This window comes from Paraphaeosphaeria sporulosa (assembly GCF_001642045.1).
Source record: "Paraphaeosphaeria sporulosa strain AP3s5-JAC2a unplaced genomic scaffold CC84scaffold_8, whole genome shotgun sequence".
NCBI classification, from domain to species: domain Eukaryota; kingdom Fungi; phylum Ascomycota; class Dothideomycetes; order Pleosporales; family Didymosphaeriaceae; genus Paraphaeosphaeria; species Paraphaeosphaeria sporulosa.
Window position 1 is genome coordinate 163,803 of NW_017253367.1, and position 17,120 is coordinate 180,922.

Sequence of the window (17,120 nt, forward strand, 5' to 3'; positions counted from 1 at the left end):
TGTTTACATTAGCCCCTGCGTTTCACCTACGGTTGTAATCACCCACGGATGTAAATGATCCAGCAAGTCCACTCAGGCCCTCCCCTCCCTAGGCACCCTCACCACAATCTTCCCCCGTGCCCTCCCACCCCGCAGCTTTGCAAAAGCCTCCTTCGCATCCTCAAACGCAAATTCCTCGTCAATCTCCACCTTGAGTTTCCCTTCGTCGACCCACGCTGCAATCCTCTGCAACTCCTCGGGCACATTGGACGCCAGATAGGTCCTATACTTCCTCTTCCCTCCGCCCAGGAACCCAGGTAGTATCAGACGCTTCGCAGTAAACAAAACGTTCGTCCCCGCAACCTGCACAAAGCAACCCCAAGAGTTCAAAAAATGATGGCACTCCTCATATAGCGAGTCGACAGCACCCACATTCTCGATCACAGCGTCATAAAACCTCCCGCTGTCCTTCGCGCCGGCCTTGAGCACATCCACAACATCCACCTCGCGGTAGTTGATGACCTCGTCAGCCCCCAAAGCCTTCATGCGCTCCACGTTCGCAGGCCCACACGTGACGGTGACATGCCCCGCCCCCAGCAGCTTTGCAATCTGCACCGTGAAGGAGCCTACGCCGCCGCTCCCACCGTTGATGAACACGCTGTCCCCCTCTTTGATCTTGGCAAGTTCCAGCGGCTGCAGCGCCGACACGGCCGCCGTCCCGATCGCCGCGCCCTGCACGAAGGACAGCCCGTCTGGCAGCTTCACCACGCCGTTCGGCTGGCCTAGGATGTACTCGGCCAGCGCGCCATGCTGGTACGGCCACTCGTGGCGGCCGAGGACTTTGTCGCCGGGCTTGAGGGTAGTGGGACAGCCGTCGGGCACGGCTTCGACAATGCCGGCGTAATCGAGGCCGGGGGTGGCGGGTTTGGGGGTGAGGAAGTGGCCGATGAGGGGGGTGAGAGGGACTTTGTGGTCTGCGGGGTTGAGCGAGGCGGCGTGGATGCGGATGAGGATGCTGGGTTTCTTTTCCGAGGTGCTTTGCGAGGGGGCGACGAGCTTGGGGACGGTGTTGAGAGTGAGGTTGGATTCGAAGGGCGTGTTGAGGGTGGTGAACTGCCAGGCGCGCATGGTTGCCATTAATCCCAAGCTCCTCAGCCTTGAAATTGTTGGCCGTGAGTTGTTGACCCGAAGCTGGTTCAGACGAGTTTGCACCCTTCGAAATTATGAAGGTACGGTTGAAATAATTTTCGATGAAAGATCGTTAGTCCCATGGGTATCGTATGAGCCGTGATTCGGAGGCGGACGACAAATTCGTCCGGCTCTGGCGGTTTTGGGAAGGTAGCAGAACGCGAACGTAGGTGGAACTAGACTGGACGGTCAATGGCACTGCTGTGTATGTTAGTGGTATAGCGAGATGGTGCACGTGATATCAAAGAGACAGGTGGGGCGCGGCGGTCTACGTTGAACGTATAGCTGCATCTGTGTGATGGGCGCGAGACAAAGTGGATCCAGGCGTGCAAACGCGTCATCACAGACCTCGAGGGATACCATCATTTGAGGTATTCCAGGGAGAATCCAGTTGTCTCGCCCTGTGACGCCCTCGCCGTTGTCCAGGGGAGGCTGTGCGGTAGCGGTGGCCCCTGTCAAGCCCACATATTTTCTGTCGCGACGCTAACTTCCCCCACCAGTCGTCGGCCCAAAACAATCGACTGTTCAATTTTCCACGCTGCGCTCCCACAGACCCAAGAACGCGCTCCGGACAGCTTCCTGGAGCTCTAGCATACCTAATCTACCTTTTTCTTCCGTTTCGTCGCCCGCACCCGCTCTGCTACGGGCCACACGCGCCGACTGCCCCGCCACGACTTGCCCGTCCCTTACCGCTGGACCTGCACCCGCGACGAGCAGCCCCACGACACACCTTTTGCACTCGTCTACAGCATGGCGACGCTCCCGGAGAACGTGCACGCTGCCCTCACCAACCTGCTGCGCGGCCTGCAGTCGTCGGACAATGTGGAGCGCACAGCCGCCGAGCAGCAGTTGAACGACGAATGGCTCAGCCAGCGGCCCGACGTGCTCTTGATGGGCCTCTCTGAGCAGATCGACTTTGCCCCAGACTCGACAGTATGCACCAGCTGCTCTTTCCACCACGACTCGAGCTAACCGAGCCCGCAGACGCGCACATTCGCTGCTGTCATCTTCAGGCGACAGTCCTCCAAGCCGCGGAAGACGGCCAACGGCCAGACGGCCGACGTCTTCCTGACCCTCAACCAGCCCGAGCGCGAGGCCATACGTGCACGTATGCTGCAATGCCTAGGGAAGGAGCAGGACACTTCGGTGCGGAGCAAAATTGGAGACGCCGTTGCCGAGCTCGCGCGACAACACACAGACGAAGGTACGATCTAGCCTGATATGCAGTCGAGGACCAGCACTTGGACACTCGATCTTACTTGGCTTCCCGCAATGCGAAGGCGGTGCCCAAGCTCTGGTACAGCGGCGGCAGGACGAGCAAATACTGACGGGTGCAGGTGTCGCATGGGACGAGTTGCTAGGCGCGTTGTTCCAGGCCAGCCAATCGAGCGACGCCGGCCAGCGCGAGACTGCCTTCAGGATATTCTCTACTACGCCCGGCATAATAGAAAAGCAGCACGAGGAAGTCGTCATAACCGCCTTCAAGGGCGGCTTCGGCGACAGCGACACTTCGGTACGTCTTCGTGGGTTCCGTTGGCTCACAGCATGCTCACAGACCGCCAGGTTCGGATTTCCGCCATGGAGGCATTCGCATCGTTTTTCCGCTCCATCAAGAAGAACGCCCAGTCCAAGTACTACACTCTCATTCCCGAGATTCTGAACATTCTGCCACCCATCAAAGAGTCTGGGGACGGTGAAATGCTCACCAAAGCGCTGGTCTCGTTGATCGACCTGGCCGAGGTCGCGCCCAAGATGTTCAAGCCGCTCTTCAACAGCCTCGTTCAGTTCAGCGTATCCGTTATCCAAGACAAGGAGCTCGATGACACGCCCCGCCAGAACGCGCTCGAGCTCATGGCAACTTTTGCCGATTGCTCACCCCAGATGTGCCGCAAAGACCCGAACTTTACCAACGACATGGTTACGCAATGTCTGTCACTCATGACCGATGTTGGCATTGACGACGACGACGCTACAGAGTGGAACGAGTCCGAGGACGTAAGTCGATTTGTAGCATGATTCGTAGCAAAGCTAACACTGCAAAGCTCGACCAGGACGAAAGCGACTCAAACCACGTTGCCGGTGAGCAATGTATGGACCGTCTTGCAAACAAGCTCGGCGGCTCGGCCATTCTACCTCCTACCTTCAACTGGCTGCCCCGGATGATGACTTCGTCTGCGTGGCGCGATCGGCATGCCGCCCTCATGGCTATCTCTGCCATCTCAGAGGGTTGCCGTGAGCTAATGATTGGAGAGCTTGACAAGGTCCTCGATCTTGTCCTACCCGCGCTTAGAGACCCGCATCCGCGAGTGCGATGGGCTGGATGCAATGCTGTTGGTCAGATGAGCACCGATTTTGCCGGCACCATGCAGGAGAAGTACCACCAAGTAGTTTTGCCCAACATCATTCCCGTGCTCGAATCTTCAGAGCCCCGTGTCCAGGCACACGCCGCAGCTGCTCTCGTCAACTTCTGCGAGGAGGCCGAGAAGGAGATCCTGGAGCCCTACCTGGATCAGTTGCTGAGCCACCTGCTCATGTTGCTCCAGAGCCCCAAGCGATTTGTCCAGGAGCAAGCCCTTTCCACAATTGCCACCGTTGCCGATTCCGCCGAGGCCGCGTTCTCCAAATACTACGATACCTTGATGCCACTTCTCTTTAACGTGCTCAACGAGGAACAGTCTAAGGAGTACCGATTGCTCCGTGCCAAGGCCATGGAGTGTGCCACGCTCATTGCACTCGCTGTTGGAAAAGAGCGCATGGGCAACGATGCCTTATCGTTGGTCCAACTTCTTGGTCGCATCCAGAACAGCGTTTCCGAGCCGGACGACCCGCAAGCTTCGTACCTGCTCCATTGCTGGGGCCGCATGTGCCGTGTACTTGGAAAGGAGTTTGTTCCCTTCCTGGCTGGCGTTATCCCACCCCTGACCGAGCTCGCCGCTGCGAAGGCCGACATTCAGCTTTTGGATGACGAGGACCAGGTCGCACAGGTTCAAGAGGAGGAAGGCTGGGAGCTCGTGCCTGTCAAGGGCAAGATCCTTGGTATCAAGACCAGCACGTTGGACGACAAGCACATGGCCACCGAGCTTATTGTCATCTATGCGCAGGTTCTGGAGGAGGCTTTTGAGCCATACGTCAACGACATCATGGAGAAGATCGCTCTCCCTGGACTGGCCTTCTTCTTCCACGACCCCGTACGAGTGGCATGTGCAAAGTGCGTGCCAGCTCTGCTCACTGCCTACAAGAAGGCGCACGGCCCCGAGTCGACACAGCTTCGCCAGCTGTGGGAGCGAACAGTGGAGCGCGTGCTTGAGGTCCTCAGCACTGAACCGGCCATCGACACGCTCGCGGAGATGTACCAGTGCTTCTACGAGTGCTTGGAATGCATTGGCAAGAACTCGTTGACCGCCGCGCACATGGACACTTTTATCACGTCGGCACGCAGCGTGTTGGAGGACTACCAGGAGCGTGTCAAGGAGCGTCTCAGCGAGCAGGCCGAGACCGAGGATGGTGAAGAAGTGAGCGAGGACACGCTGTTCGCCATCGAGGACGACCAGACGCTTCTTTCCGACATGAACAAGGCATTCCACACCATCTTCAAGAACCTGGGCACCGCCTTCCTACCCCACTGGGAGCAACTCATGGAGTTCTACAAGATCTCCGCAGCCAACCCAGACCCGACCCAACGGCAATGGGCCATCTGCATATTCGACGATGTCCTTGAGTTCTGCGGCCCGCAATCTTGGAACTACCACGAGCAGATCATGCAGCCGCTCGTCGCAGGCATGCAGGACGACGTCCCCGCGAACCGCCAGGCCGCCGCGTACGGCGTCGGCGTCGCTGCCCACCGCGGCGGCGAGGCGTGGTCCGAGTTCGCGGCCGCCAGCCTGCCGACGCTCTTCCAGATCACGCAGCGCCCGAACGCGCGTGCCGACGACGACGTGTTCGCGACGGAGAACGCGTGCGCCTCCATCGCAAAGGTGTTACACTACAACCCCGGCAAGGTGCCGAACTGGCAGGATGTCGCGGCCGCGTGGGTCGATACGCTGCCCGTCACCAACGACGAGGAGGCCGCGCCGCATGCCTACGCATTCCTTGCGCAGCTTATTGAACAGTACGTGTCCTTTTCCTCTTCTCATCCTCTCCCTTGCCCACGACCACTTTTCCATCAAATACAAAGACTAACGCGCCGCACAGACAGAACCCCGCCGTCACATCCAACCCGGGCAAACCCTTCATCGCCGTCGTGCAAGCCCTCGAAGCGGAGACCCTGCAGGGCAAGGTCGGCGCCGCGGTCGTGGCAGCGGTCAAGGCGCTGGTTCAGGCGACAGGCTTCTCGCTCGCGCAGGTCGCAGGCAGCCTGAGCCCGGAGCAGCAGCGCACGGTGCAGGTGTACTTTGGCTAGGTGCTCGTGGCACCTCAGAGTGTGCTTTAGAGGGTGGGAGCGAGTGGAATCGAGGGGATGGGCGAAGTGAGAGATGGAGGTGGGGGTGTTCATCGGCTTGATATGTTTCTCTTTTCTTTATGTTGGGTTGGTTGGTCGCTTCATCACAGATTCCCCCCTTGGTATTTTCCCCCTGGCCCGAATGCACATGGATAGATAGACTGACCGGAATGGCACGTGTAATCATGTATCCTGACGTGCGTGTGTGACATGGGATCAACCGTTGGATGCAGAAGTATGTGTCCAGTATGTATTGTATGCGTTTAAATCTGCTCAAAACACCGTGTGGAATCAACTCAACGCCGGGTAGTCCCTTCCTCCATACTCGGTTCGTTTCCAAGAAAGAAAGCAAAATCGCTTATGCACAAGAAACGCCTCGAAACCCTCCACGTCCATGGACAGCTCACGCCCCCTCGCTACCAAACTCCTTGGTCCACTCCGCATTCCGCGTGAGGTCCTCCTTGCTAACCGTCGGCCTGCTCGCCTTGATGGCCTTGATGAAATCCTTGCAGCGCAGCGGGGGCTCGGCGAGCTGCGCGCCGTCGAGGTCGGTCCAGGACATTTCCTTTGCATCTGGGTCGCCGGGGGAGCAGGGCGTCCATTGCTGCAGGCCGTCGACTATGGAAGCCTGATTGCGGGGCGTTAGTTTCTATAATGGGTTTTGGGGAGCAAGGGAGGGTGGCATACGGGTTTGTAGTGTGTGGCTGTCTGAATGAGGCGAACGGGCTGCATCAGCGCATCCTGCACCGCAATGCTAATATCGCTGCCAGAGTACCCCTCGCTCAGCTCCGCCAGCTTCCTAAGGTCCGCTTGCGTCAGCTCGCACGGGGTGCTCCCCACGGCTAGCTCAAACATCTTCATGCGGGCCGGGAGGTCGGGCAGGGAGATGTGCACGCGGCGCTGGAAGCGGCGGCGGATGGCGGCGTCGAGCTGCCAGGGGATGTTTGTCGCGCCGAGGATGAGGACGCCGCGCGAGTCCTTGCCCACGCCGTCCATTTGGACGAGGAGCTCGGTCTTGATGCGTCGCGAGGCTTCGGACTCGCCTTCGCCGCGGGGGCCGCAGAGTGCGTCGATTTCGTCGATGAAGATGATGGAGGGCTTGTTCTCGCGAGCCATGTTGAAGAGCTGTTTGACCAACCTGACTTGTACGTTAGTTTGCGCTGGGGACTGCACAGATGAGATTGTACCGTTCTGATTCTCCCATCCACTTGCTGACGAGATCCGAACTTGACACGCTGAAGAAGGTGCTGTTCGCCTCGGTCGCGACGGCTTTCGCGAGGTAACTCTTACCCGTGCCGGGCGGGCCGTAGAGTAATATGCCTTTCCAGGGTTGCCGCTTGCCGGTGAAGAGATGTGGGAACTTGATGGGTAATATGACGGCCTCTTTGAGGGACTCCTTCGCCTGCTCGAGGCCCGCAACGTCTTCCCAGCGAATGTTGGGGGTTTCGGTGAGGATGGCGCCCGCGAGCGCGCCGCGGAGCTTCTTGCTGTCGGCGTCCTGTTCTTCCTCATCGTCGCTATCATGTCGTCAGTCCATAGCCGCAGGGGATGTGAGAGCCGACGACGTACCCGCCGCCCTTGCCGCTGCCTCCTGCTGCCTTGCCGTTTGAGCCCATGGCGGCGGGCTTCTTGCGATTCGCGTCGTCGCTCTGGTTCAGGTGTGTCTTGAGCTTCTCGGCGCGCTCCATGTACTCGGCGACCTTGCCCCGTATCATCTCCTTTGACTTCTGGTTCTTCTCCCCTTTGCTTCGTCAGTATCGCGTGTCGGGCGGTTCATGTATCGTAGACGTACATTTTAGGGCGAGCATGAACAGCTCGACTGGCCCATGTCAGTATTTTGTCCGGCGAACGCCTCTGCCTCCAACTCACGGGCGCTGTAGTACAGCTGGTATGCCTTCTCATATTCGCCTGCTGTGTCCGTCTCGATGGCCTTCTTCACCGTGTCGATGGCGCGGCCCAGGAAGTCGGCGTTGCTCATCGTGCGTGCAGATCCTCGGCAGCTCTCAAGGCTCAATTCTTTGCGTGGAGACCCGGGCGCACTCGTGGGTTGAGGCGGTGTGTGTGCGTGAACAGGCGGCGGGGCAGACAACAAACAGTCGGGGTCGAGCCGACAGCGGGTGGCAGCTCAGCGAAGCTCCTGGCGGCGGCGAGATGGCTCGGCACCGTCTGTGTCCACGGGCGCTCGACGAGGTGGTTTGGGGTGCGACGTGCAGTCACAGGCCTGGAGGACGTGTGGACGGTCGGTACCGTTGTTGCTAGGGCAAGGTCCAAGATCAAGACCACCCCGCATCCGCGCTAAGTCTCGAAGCAGGCGGCACTTTTCCACCCCGCGCGACTGCACTTGCACCTCCCATAGCCAGCCATGAGCGACGTGCAGAAGAAGCTGCAGGCCCTGTCCGACGCCTACCAGGCCCTGCAGGGCGGTCAGTAACACGCCCTGTCTGCCAAGCATCGTGGCTAATGTTCCCCAGAGCTTTCCGGCGCGGTGGAGGCGCGCCAGAAGCTTGAGTCGCAGCAGCAGGAAAACACCACCGTCAAGAAGGTCCGCACAAGGATGCTACACGCAGGGGGGGTGGCGCTGACTATGGCCCAGGAATTCGACCTCCTTGCCGACGATGCGAACATCTACAAGCAGATCGGCCCCGTGCTGCTGAAGCAGGACAAGACCGAGGCCGTCATGTCCGTCAGCGCGCGCCTCGACTTTATCAACAAGGAGATGTGCGTAGATGATATCGAGCCACATTGCGTGAGCCCGGATTGCTGACGGATCACGACAGCGCGCGGATAGAGAAGCAGATCAAAGATGTCCAGGACAAGAGCGAGAAGGTCAAGATGGATGTAAGGCAGCATGCTCCACGCACGAGACATGGTGAAGTGCTGCTGACAACCCGCCAGATCATCCAGATACAGTCCGCGGCACAGCAGGCGCAGGAGGCGGCCGCGTAGCACGCCATGGCACAGCATAGAATCACGACCTCGAGCGAACGCACAGATACGAATGATACCCTCTTGACCAATCGCTATCCCACACTCTCCAACGTTACGTCCTACATGACTCTTGTTACTCCAAGGCTGCCTGAGGCACCTGCCTCTCCAACAACTCCCCCACCGCGCCCCTAATCAACTCCTCGTTTCTCCTCATCCGCTCCATCGCCTGCATAGCTTCCAATTGGGTCTTTACCGCCATCACAAACCTACCCAACGCCTCACAACCCTCCGCTTCCAGCCTCGTCTCCTCAAGCGCCGCATGCAGCCCAATCTGTCCCTCCGCGCCCGTTCGAAACTCGTGGAGCGCGCGGTGCAGCTCGTCAGCACTGACGATGTAGTTGATCAGCCTGGTTCTGACCAAGGGCACCGTGGTTTCGTCCGAGGCGGCGGCTAGGTGGTGGATTGTGACTGTTGGTAATGGCTCTGAAAGCACCGTCTCGAAGGCTCCGAAGCGGGATTTCAGGATATTGTAGGACATTGTGGGTGGACGGGGTAGGATGGGAGTGAGATGATGCTGCAGAAACCAGGTGAAAGGGGTCATGACAGGGGTATAAGAGGCCGAACGCTACGTGGTGAGGTGTGCTGTGTTAGTACATGCGTTGGATGGCAAACCGCATCTCTACAACGCGTGCGTCCGTTCGATCAGGTCTCTACCACCGTCTTATCCATCCGCAGCCACCACACTTGACCGCACCTGCGCTGTCTCTTCCAGCCTCGCTCGTCCACTCTCCAATACTCGTGTCGGTGATGTACGCCGTACACTCGAAAGTGTGCCCACCTCTATTCCTTCCCAATCCGGTATTACACCTGACATCCCGTCCAAGCTCTTCCGGGAGCTTTCAACGGTAGATCTGCGGTCCTTGGGATTGAGTCCGTCAAGGACGACGCAACGGGTTTGATGTTGAGCCCCTGCTTTTAATATTTTCGGGTATTCCTTTGCTGCGTATGTACAATATCATACTAATCAAGTCTAGAATCACAATGGTAGCTCTCCCCGGAAATTTCTCCAGCTTCGCTCGATCAGTGGCCTTGGATGATCGCTCGCCTTTGCATGGCGCAGTGCAGCGTCATGTGTGCGCAGACGCCGGCACTGTCTCGTAGCAGAACACGTCGGTAGTACGTATACATCGCTTGAGTGGACTATGAAACCTTGCAGAGCGGACATAATAATCGCAGCGCTTGTAAGAGCTAGATTCTAACTATGGCAAGACTTCTCTCTCAACCTGAATGATATAATCATCCCCACTCTGGCTAAGAATCGTCACCTTCACGCCCATCTCCGTATCAAACGTCGCACCAACTCCACGTAGCGGCGCATCGTTCAAAACCGCACCGTTCGCCTCACTGTCGCAACCCTCGCTCCCAGGATTCGCGTCGATGACTCTAACCGGACCATCGCCACTTCCCACCGCCGCATCCGCTGTGTACAGAAGCACGCCCGTTGCCGCTTCGCACGCCGCATGATCAATACCCTGCGTCGAGCGCACCTCAGCCATGACATAGCCCGTCGCATTCACGGGGATAGCGACCGCCTTGACGCCGCCCTCCACTTCAATCGGAGCCAGTTGGTGAATGCTCGTCCCGGCCTCGGTGACGCAGTCTACCTGGCTCTCTTCAATCCAGTTCAGGTGCCACTTGTGCCATGCGAATAAGTCGGGCGACTGGCCCCACACAATGCCCATCATGTCGAACCCGCCGACCCAGAGGCCATTGCCACCGGCGCCGTAGGGATACAAGTCCGGCAAGCCCATCGCATGGCCCGTCTCGTGGTTGATCGTCTTCCATGCGCCCTCGGGGTACAAATCGGTGCCGAACGTAATGACGGTGCCCGCGGCGAACTCGCGGCCGCCGGGGGCGGTGACGGGCGAGTTGTACTGCGCCGAACGGTTGATTTCGTCGGTGTCCTTGGGCGGCGCAATGAAGAGGACATCGACGCTTGCGAAGTCGAATGCGTCGCCGACGATGGCGAGGGCATCAGCGATGTACCGGCCATGCTCCTCGGCAGTAAGGCCCTCGTCGTCGGCGAAGCCGTACGCCGCGGAGATGTTGGGCATCCGGTAGAAGGTGTCGAGGAGGGGCACGATTTCGAATTCGAGGTTGCCAAACGACATGTCGCGGTACAAGTCTGCGGGTTGCTCGCGCAGCGGCTCGAAGAGCTCGGAGGGCGTCTGGCCGGAGGCGGAGGCGGGTGTGTCGCTGAAGTCGACGAAGATGAGACCAGCGCGGAGACGGCCGGTGGAAGGGGCCTTTGCGGTGGAGTCCCAGGACGGGCGGCATGGCGCTGGCGAGGGAGTCGGAGGAGATGTCGTTGGTACTGGATCGCCAGTGGCAGTCACAGTTTCAGTGACTGTAACGGCTTCGCAGGAACTACTCGTATCAGGTGTCGCTGCGTAGGTGAAGGCGCCGTGGAGCATGGCGCAGCCCATCACGGAAGAGTACGAAAGGGAGCGCATGGTGGGACGTTGGAGTAAATGCTCGAATTGAGGCGACGAGCGTGGCTGATGGAGTCGTGAAGGATACCGGTACTACGAGCCCAAAGCTACCATCACCCTTATATACACGAGGGCAGAGCACAAGTCATGCCACTGTCTATTACTTTACCTCGTCTTTTGCAATTACCGGGTGCAGATGGCTAGCGGACCTGGCTGTACGTGGCGGTGCAAACTAGGTGTATGTCACTAGGTACATGTCACTAGGTGCATGTCACTACCTAGGTAGGTGTAGGCATGTCACTTCACAGGATGGTCTGAACCCTAGCATTTCCCAAATTAGCATCCGAGAAATCGTAAAAGCCTACGCCAAGTGCCGCAGTGCCTTTCCCACCGCGAGTTGCGCTCAGTCGCGTCGAGTCGTGCGCGCCAGTGGTCGTGCTCTGCAGCGCATGAGGCTGAACGTCGCCATATGTACATGCGGTCTGGTTTATGTCAGACCAGCTGCCAAGCGCACCAAGCTGAACGCCCACTTGCCATTTCTCAGCTATATACAAAGCTTTTCAGCAGCGCCATAATCGCAGCACTCTCAGACCGCCGTCTCAGGGCCGCGACAAGCCTCTGTCGAGAAAAGCTGAATGGTGGGGGAGAGAGGCTCTACCCGGTACATAGCATATCTATACCATCTCATCTCTCGCGAGAGCGACGGCGCGTCTCCACGCTCCCGGCCCTTTCTCCAGAAGACCAAACAAACATATGCCAAAGGTCGGGTTCCGCTTCCGCCCTTTCCCTTCACTTACCATGTCATCCATGCGCTCGGCCCCAGCCCAGCCTCAGCCGCTTGTTCCATCGTAGTCCTTCCCGGCTGGCCCTGGCTCTGCACCATCCACCGCTCAAGCGGAAACGCCGGCGTATGCGTTGTTCTCTATCGTAGGGGTTCTAGTAGATGCAAGCGGTGAACCTGGGCCAAGGGCGTCGCATGACTTGACATGCGATGTTGTCCAAACGAAACGCCGACAGTAAATAAGTGAACTGTGATTGCAAGGTGTGGTGTGAGGGACGGGAAGAGTTGGGCCAAGCCCCGAGTATGGATTGGATGAGGAAAGCAAGTGGAGGATCTGGTACCTATGGTATGCTACGATACCACTCCACGTAGAAAGAATTCCCACTTGAACCTTTATCCAGCACGCTTCAAGAACGCCTCAGCCGTCCGGCAGATATGAAGACTTGACGGTTTTACATCTTAATGTCTGGATGAATGGCGATGTGTATCCGATTCCTCACACTGTGCATCTCAGCGAGCATCTCAGTGTGATCTAGGAAACGGGAGCCAGGGCTATTCAAATTGATTTGCTTTGATCATAATTGATTCGTCTATCTACTGACATCTAGCTCACGACCCCATATCCCTAAATAGCTACCGGTCCGCACCAAAAGGCTAAATCTATCCTACAAGAAGCGAACACTCCCCTCTTCCAATTACCCACAACCGCACTGCTTATTCCCTCAGAACGCAAGCTCGTCACATAGAAAGAACAAGTACACCCCCAGCGCCCCTGTGCGCCAACATCCCAGCACCGCATAGCCCTGACAAAGAAGATCAAAAAGCCAAAGTGCTCAGCCATTGGTATCATGCACACGCACGCACGCATACAACAAGACTACACAACACAGGGCGACGCAGCGAAGCACAGACATCGCTCGGTTCGTATCCCAGCGCGCTATCGTTTGACAAAAGAAAGGTCGAGTGGCAAAAAGGAGACTATGGAAGTCGAGATATGATGGAAAGGGATGAAAGAAAAGACGAAAAGTGCAGAAGAATGCATGCATGCGGGGGGTATGTGCAAACGCAACTCAACAACGGCGACCAACTCAGCGACAAGACCACTACGTCTCAACCTCCTCCCCTTGCCCCGTCGTGAAAGCCACCTAGTTGACCCTCACGACCGTCTCCATCGGCGGCAAATGCGGCAACTCCTTATCCTGATTCTTCCTTTCGCGGCCCCTCTCCTCCTTGGGCGGCGTGGGCGGCCCCGAATGCCGCTGGTTGAGGCTATATCCCGCGTCTTTCGGTGGCGTGGGCGGGCGCTCTTCACTCGCGCCCGTGCCCGAGTCCTTAGGTGGTGTGGGCGGCGGCCGGCCATGGCTCTGGTCGCGTTCTCGGGGGCTGTTCTCCAGACCGCGGTCTTCCTGGCGGAGCGGAGGGGCGACGAGATTGGTGTCTGTGCTGCGTGCAGAGCGGCCGCCGGTGGAGGAGGTCTCCTGTGCTTCCTCGACGACCGGGAGAGTGGTGCCGAGCTCGCCGCGTTCGGCGGACGGGCTGCGGACGATTCGCATTTCGCGCTTGGGGATGTCCTCCTCGGACGCGCCGTGGCGCTTCGAGTGCTCTGCCTGAGTATGGGCTTTGTGGAGGACTTTCTCGGTGGATTCGCGTTCGCTGCGGGTGTCGTTTATGCCTGCGAGGACGGGGTCGTTGGCGACGTGGGCAGACTCCTCGGCCTTTTCTCGATCGGCGGCTTCGCGTGTTTTGGTAACGCTGCTGAGGAATTTTAGGAATCGGTCGCCGTATCTTTCGGGCGGAATGGCAGAGATCTGTGATTCCTCGGCCATCAAGCCCTTCCACCTGTGCTCTATGCGTTTGATGAGGTTGTACTATATTCATTAGTCTCTGGCTCTGCTTGAGGACCACATCTTCACTTACATGTGTCAGGCAGTCGATGATTCCGAGGTAGTAAACCTCCTCGCCTGGTGTGTCGTCCTCGTGCGTAGCTCTGAAGCCACCGTCATCCACGTAGAAGTAGTTGTTCTTTTGCTGCCCTTGTAGCTCATCGGGCATCTTGGTCGCAGTCTGGTCCATGGGTACAGGCTTTTGAGTCTTGATCATCTGCCTCAGCTCCTTGGCCTTGCGTGCGCTTTCCAGCTTCGACGGTGTCCGCGTGAGCGTGTTGGGCAGTGCGTCTTCCGCCGCCTCACCGCCCGGCTGGAACACCTGCAATGTCTTGTCTCGCAGGTTCTCCTCGTTCCCTTTCTCCAGGTCGTGGATGCCAATAAGCATTGAGTAGTCCATGATATGCAACTTCTGCAGGAGCTTGACATCCCGCTGCATCTGCTCGACAAACGCCTTCTTCTTCTCCGGTCCGAATTCTAGGTGCTGGTCCCGCCGCAACCAGTTGAGGTCCTTTAGAGTGGCACGCGGGTTCGCCTCCAACCCCTCCTCCTTGAAATCTCGTCCAATTGTCGACCCCTTCAAATCAAATGTGCGGTGGATGTCTCGATGCGGGGGGAATAGATTGTTCATGACAACGAAATGAATCTTGCGTCCGTAGGGTATCTTAACGCGATGCAGGCCGTAAAACTGGGACAGCAGGGTATTTGGGTTTTCCTGGACGTGGTTGTAGTAGTCCTTGAGGATTTTTCTGAGGAACTTGTGTTCGCCATGGTGTATGGTTTTGATGATGTATTTGTAGTCTCGAGAGAAATAGAAGAAGCTCCCGCTCTTGCCGGGAGAGCCTAGTTCGGAAAGGATGTATTTGCTCGTCAGCGACACGAGGTAGTCGGCGGGGTCGAGGCCGAAGATGCTACGGAGATGGCGGAAGACCCAGGGCGCGTAGTCCTTGAACTTGAAGTCGTACTTTGCGGATGGCGTAAGTTCGTTTCCGGCACTGTCGGCTGGTTAGCACGGTGGACATTGCATGCCGCTTGATTAGGAGAATCACACGAAAGATCGAATAGGAATAGTAGGTTGGCTAATGAGAAGTCTTCCGGCACGTACATATCGAAAGAGAACTTGTGCTTGGCGTCAAAGTCGGCATCCGTCAGGTCGCGATCCATCTTCGCATTGGTCCGCGAGACGGTGAAGCGGATGCCCGTGAGCATGTTGTAGGCCGTCACCCAGTTGACGTGGTTCTGGTCAACCTTGGTGCCGACAACAACACGGTCGTCGTCGTCGTCATCCCTCCGCTTCCGCTTGCTGGCGCGCTTCTGCCTGATGTGCTCGGCCCAGCGCGCAGCGTCTTCGTCCTGGGGCACCTCGTCGAGATGCATGTCGGAGTGGATGGAGCGAGTGGCGCGGCGTGCCAGAGACATTGACCCCCGGCGGCGGGTTGGCGTGTTGACCGGAGAGAATCGACCGCTGGCAGTCACGACGTCATCGGTGGTGTTGCCGCCGCGGAGGCCCTGGGCACGGGCGGCGGAGACGCTGGGCACCTCGAGGGTGTGCCGGTGCTGCAGGCGGTAGGGCGCCTCGGCAGGGCTTGTGGTGTGGTTGAAGGCGGGCGGGGAGGAGACGCGGTAGGTGGAGCCCGGGATCTGCAGGCTGCTCTGGGGATTGTGCGGCTGCGACTCGGTGCTGGTCTTGGGGGCGTCCTTGGGGGCGGGGGGCGGGCTCGTCGCGTTGAGGGTGACGTGGGTGGTCTTGTAGCCGTCGTCCTGCTCGCTGCTGTAGACGGACGCGAAGTAGCCATCATCCCTGCCGGATAGCGCGCCGGAGTTGAGCCGCTGCGCTTCGGTGCTTGAGGGCGTGTGCTTGCCCACACTGGACGCTCGCTGGCGGCCTGCGCTGCCGTCGGCGTGCTGCTGTGTCCGCTTCTCGCCGTGGGCGGGCTGCACGGGTCGGCCGTTGGGTATCGACTGCATCACGGCGCCGTTGGTGGGCTTGCCATTGGGCGTGTGCGGCGGGCCATGGTGCACCTTGTCGCTGTAGTCGGCGTGGAACAGCGACTTGTCGGACAGGGTGCGCGAGGGCAGCGTGTAGGTCTGGATGGTGTGGCCGTGGGTGGAGTCGCTCTGGTCGGCCGTCAACGAGGGCATCGTCCGGGGCGCGACAACGGTCGCAATCATAAGCGGGCGCTCCACGCGTGCGGGTTGCGGGTGGGCAGCCAGCTCTCCGGTGGGTTGGGGGGCGTGGATCGGGGCCGTGTCGTGACGGGCGGTTGCTATGGCGTTGCTCGGCGTGCGAATTGGCGGGTGGGCGGGCGCAGCGTGCTGGGGATGCAGCAGCACGCAGGCGGGGGAGCAGGCGGCCGTCGCTGGAGGCGGCGCGAGAACGGGCGTGCAGCGTGGGACGGCGAGCAATCGTCGCTGGGTGGTGGTGAGGATGGGCGAGAGAGACTCAGCACAGAAGCAAGGCACTGGGCAGCTTCGCCGTGCAAGGGTCCGTGGATGGCCTGCTCGCCAAGCAGACAGCTGCCAGCCGCGCCGGCAAACGGGACGAGAGGGCCTCCGCGACACGCCAACCACAGCGCTGCCCACGACACCAGCCAGCGGCGCGCGTTGCTGCGAGGCTTGCCGTGGCACGATTGCGGGCGCTGCTGATGCTTGCCGCTGTGCGCTGCAGAGCGGCCTGCGACGTGCTCCCGGTTCTCGCGCTCGCTGCCCGCTGCCCGCTGCTCAGGGGAGGAGTCGTGAAATTGGCTGAGCCCTCGCCCGTATGTGGCTAGCCCGCTCCAACAAAAACGTCCCGGCGTGCAGCTTCAGCCTCACAGCCACACGCCAGCCCTCCGCTTCACCACGCGGGCCGGCGTTATCGCACCTCTCCCCAGTGCGGCCGGGCAAGCCCATCGACAGTGCAGCTCCCCAACGGCCTCCGCCATCCCCCCCCCCCCCTTTCGAAACAATCTCCCTTCGTGCCGAGAGCCGCCTTGCCCTGCGCGCCAGCTCGTGTGAGCGGGCCGCAGTCATGCACGCGCCGCATGCTGTGCTGGAATTTGCGCTCGCCGTTGTCTCCGACCAGGAACGCTCGTGCCTGCCGGGGCGGACGCTTTGCACGCCGCACAGGAATAGCATCATATGTCGACTTGCTTTTGCTAGCATGTCGCTGCATCTTGTGCCTGCCTGCATGAGGCGCGGTGCTGCGAGCGCGGTGCGCCCTTGAAACCGCTGAGTGTACGGTTTCGTCGCCCGTCCGTCACCACCTCCTCAGCCCGTCGATCTGATCTGCTATGATCACCGCAACCCCTAGGCGGCATTGGAATTTCCGACCGCTGACAGCACCAAGACGTGCGACGGTACGCACACGCGTATCAAGTCCATCCGTGGCTCAAAGTGGCCCGCTCAGCCACTTGAATGTTCCTAGCGCGCCTTAGCCACATTCTAGGGTT

At 59.2% G+C, this 17,120-nt stretch overlaps 6 protein-coding genes across 6 annotated transcripts; 2 read left to right on the forward strand and 4 right to left on the reverse strand.

The window, feature by feature from the left end:
* Positions 1 to 9: 9 nt before the first annotated feature.
* CC84DRAFT_897545 (putative zinc alcohol dehydrogenase) lies at positions 10 to 1,230 on the reverse strand. Its single transcript, XM_018187829.1, has one exon. The coding sequence runs from the start codon at positions 1,114 to 1,116 to the stop codon at positions 73 to 75; it is 1,044 nt and encodes a 347-aa protein (XP_018032917.1). The 5' UTR covers positions 1,117 to 1,230; the 3' UTR covers positions 10 to 72.
* A 427-nt stretch (positions 1,231 to 1,657) lies between these two features.
* Positions 1,658 to 5,797, forward strand: CC84DRAFT_1166390 (importin subunit beta-3). Its single transcript, XM_018178952.1, has 6 exons — positions 1,658 to 2,100; positions 2,152 to 2,371; positions 2,505 to 2,680; positions 2,731 to 3,162; positions 3,210 to 5,275; positions 5,359 to 5,797. The coding sequence occupies exons 1-6, from the start codon at positions 1,918 to 1,920 to the stop codon at positions 5,564 to 5,566; spliced, it is 3,285 nt and encodes a 1,094-aa protein (XP_018032918.1). The 5' UTR covers positions 1,658 to 1,917; the 3' UTR covers positions 5,567 to 5,797.
* A 48-nt stretch (positions 5,798 to 5,845) lies between these two features.
* On the reverse strand, positions 5,846 to 7,844 carry CC84DRAFT_1166391 (vacuolar protein sorting-associated protein-like protein VPS4). The gene is made up of 6 exons (XM_018178953.1): positions 7,475 to 7,844; positions 7,398 to 7,424; positions 7,175 to 7,346; positions 6,793 to 7,122; positions 6,293 to 6,743; positions 5,846 to 6,233 (listed from the first exon to the last, which is right to left on the reverse strand). The coding sequence occupies exons 1-6, from the start codon at positions 7,581 to 7,583 to the stop codon at positions 6,009 to 6,011; spliced, it is 1,314 nt and encodes a 437-aa protein (XP_018032919.1). The 5' UTR covers positions 7,584 to 7,844; the 3' UTR covers positions 5,846 to 6,008.
* Positions 7,845 to 7,967: 123 nt separating this feature from the next.
* Positions 7,968 to 8,551, forward strand: CC84DRAFT_1219532 (Prefoldin beta-like protein; the record flags this gene model as incomplete). The annotated part of the gene is made up of 5 exons (XM_018183086.1): positions 7,968 to 8,028; positions 8,077 to 8,147; positions 8,199 to 8,323; positions 8,383 to 8,443; positions 8,501 to 8,551. The coding sequence occupies 5 exons, from the start codon at positions 7,968 to 7,970 to the stop codon at positions 8,549 to 8,551; spliced, it is 369 nt and encodes a 122-aa protein (XP_018032920.1).
* Positions 8,552 to 9,766: 1,215 nt separating this feature from the next.
* Positions 9,767 to 11,506, reverse strand: CC84DRAFT_1166395 (M6 metalloprotease). The gene has a single exon (XM_018178954.1). It carries the CDS (start codon positions 11,044 to 11,046, stop codon positions 9,793 to 9,795), a length of 1,254 nt encoding a protein of 417 aa, XP_018032921.1. The 5' UTR covers positions 11,047 to 11,506; the 3' UTR covers positions 9,767 to 9,792.
* A 1,306-nt stretch (positions 11,507 to 12,812) lies between these two features.
* On the reverse strand, positions 12,813 to 15,996 carry CC84DRAFT_897649 (SAICAR synthase-like protein). The gene is made up of 3 exons (XM_018187830.1): positions 14,795 to 15,996; positions 13,724 to 14,684; positions 12,813 to 13,674 (listed from the first exon to the last, which is right to left on the reverse strand). Exons 1-3 carry the CDS (start codon positions 15,859 to 15,861, stop codon positions 12,952 to 12,954), a joined length of 2,751 nt encoding a protein of 916 aa, XP_018032922.1. The 5' UTR covers positions 15,862 to 15,996; the 3' UTR covers positions 12,813 to 12,951.
* Positions 15,997 to 17,120: the final 1,124 nt, after the last annotated feature.

Coding starts and splice junctions, on each gene's coding strand:
- CC84DRAFT_897545 (XM_018187829.1), bottom strand. CDS start 1,116: ATGGCAACCATGCGCGCCTGGCAGTTCACCACCCTCAACACGCCCTTC.
- CC84DRAFT_1166390 (XM_018178952.1), top strand. CDS start 1,918: ATGGCGACGCTCCCGGAGAACGTGCACGCTGCCCTCACCAACCTGCTG. Junction 2,681..2,730: donor TCGGCGACAGCGACACTTCG/GTACGTCTTCGT, acceptor ACAGACCGCCAG/GTTCGGATTTCCGCCATGGA. Junction 3,163..3,209: donor AGTGGAACGAGTCCGAGGAC/GTAAGTCGATTT, acceptor AACACTGCAAAG/CTCGACCAGGACGAAAGCGA.
- CC84DRAFT_1166391 (XM_018178953.1), bottom strand. CDS start 7,583: ATGAGCAACGCCGACTTCCTGGGCCGCGCCATCGACACGGTGAAGAAG. Junction 7,425..7,474: donor CCAGCTGTACTACAGCGCCC/GTGAGTTGGAGG, acceptor GACATGGGCCAG/TCGAGCTGTTCATGCTCGCC. Junction 7,347..7,397: donor GTTCATGCTCGCCCTAAAAT/GTACGTCTACGA, acceptor GACGAAGCAAAG/GGGAGAAGAACCAGAAGTCA.
- CC84DRAFT_1166395 (XM_018178954.1), bottom strand. CDS start 11,046: ATGCGCTCCCTTTCGTACTCTTCCGTGATGGGCTGCGCCATGCTCCAC.
- CC84DRAFT_897649 (XM_018187830.1), bottom strand. CDS start 15,861: ATGATTGCGACCGTTGTCGCGCCCCGGACGATGCCCTCGTTGACGGCC. Junction 14,685..14,794: donor CACAAGTTCTCTTTCGATAT/GTACGTGCCGGA, acceptor ACCAGCCGACAG/TGCCGGAAACGAACTTACGC. Junction 13,675..13,723: donor TCATCGACTGCCTGACACAT/GTAAGTGAAGAT, acceptor TAATGAATATAG/TACAACCTCATCAAACGCAT.